Here is a 7,309-nt window from a genome sequence, read left to right as displayed (position 1 = left end):
GCCACGTGCCCTGTCACAATGCAGAGGCTGACTGACACGTGTCTTGTCCCCAACCGGACTCTCCGCGACCTCATCGACCGCTGGCTGCTCTCTGATCAGTCTCAGGTTACGGTTAGTACAGGTTCAGGCACTGCAGCGTCACTAGCTAGCTTGAAATTGAGCTTGCAGTCTCAACACCTGGCCATCGAGGCTAAGCTTGAGATACTGAAGAAGGTTAGGGTTCTCTGCGTCGAGTCGGATATCGGTCGAGCTTGCTTGGTTCAGTTGGGTTTCTTCTCTTTGCTGATCGGATTGCTGTTTCAGAGCCCAGATTTTGTTCTTCTTGAGCCGGAGTTTGTTGAAGTTGGTTTAGATTGTGTCTTGAGCTTGGCTCCTTCAACCCAGTTGGATTCACTTAATTTGCTCAGAAAAGAAGCTAGATTAGCTTCATTCTTGGTTCTGCTAGCTCAAGGCAATGTGAAGATCCAAACAAGCTTATGTTACCTAATGGAGACAATCTCCAAATCAAACGCAACGAAAGAACTATGCCAAATTCTTGTGCAATCAACACAAGTTATGAAAATTGTTGCATCTCTTTTACGTAATACGTCATCATCAGATGCAGCAGTCAGAGCTTTATCAGGCATCTGCTCATCAGAATCCAACAGAATCAACGCAATCAAAGAAGGAGCAGTTGATGGGCTAATCTCATACTTAGCGATCTCCAGCAACAACAGCAGTTCAGTAGCATTGGCTACATTGGAGCTGCTCTCAGGGGTTGATTCAGGCAAAAGGGCATTGATCAGGAACAAGGCTGCAGTGGGGGTTCTGGTCAAGTTTGTGTTCAGGGTTCCGTCGACGAAGGAGGACGACGAAGGGAGCGAGCACGCGATCGGGGTTCTGACGGCGGTCTGTTGCGAGTCGGCGAGGGCGAGGGCGGAGGCGGTGGCCGCCGGAGTTTTGAGTCAGGTGCTGCTGTTGATGCAGAGCCAGCGCGGGGCAAAGGCTAAGGCTAAGGCAAGGGCATTGCTGAGATTGCTCAGGTTTATGTGGGGTAAAGATTCAAGTAGAGGTGGAGGTGAATTTTGCCTACTCGTGTAGTTTGTAATAGATTTGACTGCTTGATGTGAATAATCTGTTTTTGTTCATTTACATCCTCTGATGTCCAAACGAAGTAATTTCTTCATCACCTGCAAATGTACAACACAAGGTGCATGTTTAATACCTGAAACATATTGAACTATCACAGACACACTACGCAAAGCATTGACATCGTCACGTGATATCCTCATGGGTGAGCATGGATAAGGGATAATTAACTCTGGTTTGATATCGGAGGGTACAAGTGCTGATTAAAAAGTTGAGAAGTGATGCTGACTAAATCTCTATTATATACAGAGGGTTTTATTTATTTATTTATTTATTTATTTTTGGGGATTTCCTTGAATAAGGATTTCAAAAGTTTCATTGCTATGTAGTTGATTCTAGTTGATATGTCATATAAAAATGGGTGAAATGGGTTAAGTTATAAACATGATAGTTTTTTATGGTAATTAACCCTTCTTAATTCTGATGTCCATATTGAGGCTGAGAATATGTGATATTAAGTAAGAGGATTGACAAACATGTTGATGCTTAATAGAATATAGAGAGAAAGGCTAAGTATATAATATATGGGTATTTTTATCAAAATCTGACAGTTGATCCAAATATATAGCATACAAAGTTGAAAGCATTAAGTATTTGACCAAAATCCAGGCCACTTGCACAAGAATTTTCTCCCTTTGTGATTTCATATTTTTTTTATTTTTAAAAAAATGATGAAAATGAAATAGTGCTGTTTTTAGAGATAAAAAAAATGGAACAGTACTTATTCTGTTGATTACTATATTGTCAAGAAAGGGGGGTTTGTGGAATTTTCATCTCTCTATTTATTATTATTTATATTTGGTCTAAGTAGCAATTTGTTGAAAGAACCAAATAAAAGACTAGACGTCACTAGCATAAAAGTCCAACAATCATAAATACATCTCATTATTTGTAATCATGTGGGTAAAGTATCAGAATTATATGGCAATTATACAATACAAAAGCAGTGGAAAAGTCATGGATACAATCACAACATGCAGCGTATAAGCTTTGATGTACAATTATCATAACTAATTCAGTATATATTTCTTTTTCCTTTGAAAACAAATTAATATTGACTCTTACTCAACCGTATATATGAGTCCAGATTCTTTACAATGTTGATGGTAAAGAATGCCTACAATTAATTATATGTGCTAATACTAGTAATTTATCTCAATTGACCCCATAATTAAATCTTTTTATATAATATAGACAAACAATATCATTCATGGGATCCACTAAAGATGTAGAGAATCTCTACCCTATATGTAGCATGGATTGCATTTAAAGATCAAGATGGCTATAATTTACAGCAACAGTTTTGATTCATTAGCAAGCTAGTAATGATTGGAGATATATATGATTATGGCTTTTCTATGTATGAATATTCTATGTATGAAGATTATGAAGTTATAACAAAAAATATTTTGTTGAAAAAAGCAAAATAAACTTTAGCTGAACTAGAAATATGGATTTATTATTAAAAACTTTATCCTAAAGAAAATGGAGTAAGTGTTCAATCAGCACGACAATTTGAGCATTTGTTTTTGCAAAACAAGAGGGCAATGAAAAGTGCAAACTCTTCTGCCTACAGTGTGTGGTGCAGAACGCTCCACACGATACAGAGCATTCTGATAAGATTTCTACTCTAGAAAGGAGGATATGAGATTGTTTCAACAACTAATATTATTGACAACACATGATGGATTCAGAGAGAACTCCAACTGTATTCCAATGATAAATGAGATGACAGGTTTGATTGGTTAATTACCTCCATCAATTCATGTGTCAAAATTTTCATAATCTGCTCAGTTTGATTGGATTGTTGTCTCAAAAACATTATATAAATACATGGTGGGCTCTCACAGAATAATATATGCGGCCATGCATGCTGATTTGAATAACCTTTAAGTCTGTTAGTAACGGCAGCAATCAAACAATGATGAGCAGTTTGAGCTGCTATCTCCAGATTTACTCCAATAATCCAAGATTGTTGGAGGAGTTGTGTAGAAAAAAAAGGAACTGGGAAACATAAGGAGATGGACTACCTACTCACCATGTGAAATTTCTGAGTGATTCTAAAGTGGGCTCTTTTCTTGTGCTGCTGTAATTTCTTGGTGCCTAAAGAATAACTAGCTCAGATTGCTCCTCTTGTGAAAAATTGTTATCAAGCTCAGAGACAGCAATGTGTCAGATGACAAAGACATATAAACAGGCTCTTTTATAATAAATCAGTGTGCAGTCTGAAAATCATAATAATCATCATAGAAAGTAACGAACACGTGTAAGACCATCAAATTTATCGATAGCGGATAGTATCGTGTAGCGGTTAGGCACCGCTAAGTCTATTTGGGGCTTGTGACAAAATAGCAGCAAAAAGAGCAAAATCAATTAATAGATGTCTAATTTAGATATGTATAAATATTCAAAAAAAAAGAAAAGAAAAATCTATAAAATCTAAAAAGTGCATATTTGATAATCTAAAGAGATCTTAAGCATGAAATAGACATATAACAATCACACAATACTAAAGACAACTGAATCAGGGGTCGAAGAGTCATTGTCATCTGTTATAATTTTGAACTGAGTAGTGAAGAAAACTTTGGCTAATGCTAGTATGATAGAGAATTAGAGAGAGAGAGAGAGATGTAGAAGAAGATAGAGAATTTGGTGCTTTTGTTTTCTTTTTTTTAATTCTTTTGCTTCTGGCTCTATTGTTGATTTGGGCTCTGTTGTTGATTTGAGCTCATGTTGAAGCTTTGGAAGGCTCTCTCCATGGTAGAAGCTTCATTCCTCTTCTCAAGCATTTGGTCAAACGCCTTGATGGATGCGATTGCCTCTTGTAATGAAAGCTTCTCCATATCTTTTGTTTTTTCTATCATACTTATAATGGGGTCATATCTACTAGAGAGAGAAATAAGAATTTTTTGAACTACTCTTTGATTTGTTACATCTTCACCATATGTTTTTAATTGATTTATTGGTGAATCTAGTAAGAAAATCATCGAGTCTTTCTTCTACTCTCATAGAGATTTACTCAAACTCTTTTCTAATAGTTTGAAGCTTAACCGCTCGTACCTTTTCACTTCCACGATACTCTTCTTAGAGGATGTCCCACGCCGCCTTTGTTGTCTCCTCGTTGGAGATCCTGGGGAAGATGGAGTTGAAGACGGCATTTTGGATCAACCCGAAGGCTTTGGCATCCCTCATGTAGTTGAGCTTTAATGTCTTCTGCTCCTCCGGGATGAGAGAGTCTTCGTCTTCTGGCACCTCGAAACCTTTCTCCACCAGCTTCCAAAGGTCATGCGCTTTGAATATCGTCCTCATCTTGATCCGCCAAAAGTCGTAGTTCTCCCCGGAGAAGATCGGTGTTCGTATCTCGTCGGAGGTAGGTTTTGGGTTGGACTCAATGACTATTAGGTCAGCCATTTGAACCCGAGATGCAGTTAGAGAATCGACGGTTGTATCGGTATTTTGAGGAGGCTATTTGGAAGAGTTTTGGTAGTGGGTGTTGGTGTTTTTGTAGAGGTAGGATTTCTTTACACTCAGTTGTCGTAACGAAGCTCTGGTACCATGTTGTAATTTTGAACTGAGTAGTGAAGAAAATTTTGGCCAAGGCTAGTATGATAGAGAATTAGAGAGAGAGAGAGAGAGAGAGAGAGAGAGAGAGAGAGATGTAGAAGAAGATAGAGAATTTGGTGCTTTTTTTCTTTGGCTAAGGTATTCCAGCTCGTCGACGAAGATGGCATCATCATTCATCAGCAGGTCTATGCACAGTCAATCTAATAGGTAGGGTCTCTTGATTGCTCTAGCTGCTGACAAAGAGTCGAAGGTATTCCAGCTTGATGTGAAGTCGGTAATCCTCAATAGGGGTGCTACAAGAAGAAGTCTATATCCATCAACCGCAAGGGTTCAAAGTTGCAGGAGCCGAGGATAAAGTCTACAAGCTCCACAAGACGCTCTACGGTCTCAAGCAAGCACCAAGGGTGTGATATGAAGAGGTCAACTCCTACTTCACCCAACACAACTTCAAAAGAAGCTTTAGTGAAGCCATACTTTACATTCGAAGAGATGAGGTAGATATTCTCATTGTAGCTGTATATGTAGATGATATTATCTATATAGGCAACAGTGATAAGCTTATGCATGAGTTCAAGAAAGACATGATGGAGTTGTACGAGATGACAGATTTAGGCCTCCTTCACCACTTTCTTGGCATGGGGATCTAGCAGGACGAAGATGGCATCATCATTCATTAGCAGGCCTATGCATAGTCAATCTTGAAGAAGTTCGACATGGCAGACTGCAAGCCTGTCTCTACCCCACTGGTGGTCAGTGATAAACTCAAGAAGGGAGACGGTATCGAAGGAGAAGACCTCAACCTCTACAGAAGTATCATAGGGAGTCTCCTCTACCTCTCTAATACTCGACCTGATCTCATGTTTGCCTCAAGTCTCTTAAGCAAGTTCATGCATTATGCAACAAGAGTGCACATGGGAGCTGCCAAACGGGTCCTTAGGTACATCCAAGGCACCCAGAATTTTGGGATCCATTTTGAGAAGAACTCTTCAGCAAAGCTATTCGGATTCTACGATAGTGACTGGGGAGGTGATGAAGATGACACGAAGAGTACCTCTGGATACTGCTTCACACTCGGATCGAGTGTGTTCTCCTGGGCATCGATGAACCAGGAGTTTGTGACACTATCAACTGCAGAAGCCGAGTACATGGTGGCTTCTCAAGAAGCATCACAAATCAAGTGGCTGAGGGATATGCTTGAAGACATTGGCGAAAAACAACTGCAGCCTACTCCTCTCCTCTGCGACAACAAGTCAGCGATCGCAATGGTAAAGAACCCCGTCTTCCACCAAAGGACGAGACATATCAAGAGAAAATACCACTTCATCAGGGACACGATCGTGGATAATGAGATGGAGTTCATCTACTGCAAAACTGAAGATCAAGCTGCAGACATTCTCACCAAAGCTTTGCCGAAGGGTCGCTTCTGCACACTTCGAGAACTAATGAGTGTTAAACCTACTAACCCCTGAGGAGGAGTGTTGAACTAGTGTTGAACTAATCAGTGTTTAGCAACCTAAACAACCCAAGAGCCATAGTGTGATATCCTAGGAGGAAGGGAATCCTAAGAGTCAAAGTACAATAAGTGGGGTGGTATTCTAAGAGATGACTCTTTGTATTCTATGAAAGTAAATGTGTAGAGTATGAAGGATCATGTATAAATCTATATAAACCCATGAGTGGGAGAATTTGATATGAAAAAAAAAGCACCAAATTCTCTATCTTCTTCTACATCTCTATCTTTCTCTCTAATTCTCTATCATACTAGTCTTAGCCAAAGTTTTCTTCACTACTCAGTTCAAAATTACAACATCATCTTCAATAATATGAGCTGAGCGGTGAGAGGACCGCAATAAGAGGAGCTCACAACGAGAGAAAGTGTTGTGGTAGTGAGAGGAGATGCTGAGGGAGGTGCCAGATGCTATGGGAGACGGCAAAAAGACGTTGGATGCCGCAATCGTTCGAGAGCAGTGAACGTTTGTTTGACGGGGGGGTGGCGCGGTTTAAGGATTTTTTAGAGTCTTGGCGATCATGAGGGGGAGACTCAGGAGAGAAAAAACAACAATCGATAATGACTTAAAACATTGAGTCTTCTGGGTGCAAGTGGATAACTTAAAAAAATAAACCTAAAAATGCTTTTGAATAGTAGTTAAAAAGTGGATTTTACCCGCAATCACCGTATCCACTGCTATAGTGCGCTATCTTTTGCGATTGGAAAGCGCATACTCTCTAATATGTTACTACCACTGGGCGATAGTATTGTGGAAGACCGACTAACGCTATTAGTACCGCTATTATAATACTATTTATAATAGTGAGGACCATCACAATATAAAATATATCCCTCAACTAGCATCACTATTCAGAGTTCTCGTGTAGTGTCGAGACCCTTTGACATGATATCAAAGCTGTTGTGCGCAACGAGATTTGATCCCCCATTGGCCACGAATTTAGTACATATTTGTATATGTTTGTGTGAATCCAGGTTTTGCCTAGAAAACAATGTTCAAGAGATTTTGTGTAGTGGCATAGTCCTCTTTGATAATGACACTAACATAAAAGATTATAGAGCGTATGTAAGTAGATGAATTTATCCAAAAAAAGGGTGGGGTGGGGGTGG

General features: G+C 39.5%; 1 protein-coding gene across 1 annotated transcript; it reads left to right on the top strand.

The window, feature by feature from the left end:
* Positions 19–1,080, top strand: LOC109824214 (U-box domain-containing protein 26-like). The gene has a single exon (XM_020390750.1). It carries the CDS (start codon positions 19–21, stop codon positions 1,078–1,080), a length of 1,062 nt encoding a protein of 353 aa, XP_020246339.1.

This window comes from Asparagus officinalis, chromosome 9 (genome assembly GCF_001876935.1).
Source record: "Asparagus officinalis chromosome 9, Aspof.V1, whole genome shotgun sequence".
Classification (NCBI taxonomy): domain Eukaryota; kingdom Viridiplantae; phylum Streptophyta; class Magnoliopsida; order Asparagales; family Asparagaceae; genus Asparagus; species Asparagus officinalis.
The sequence above is the reverse complement of the archived record's forward strand: the minus strand, read 5'-3'. Positions and strand labels throughout refer to the sequence as shown.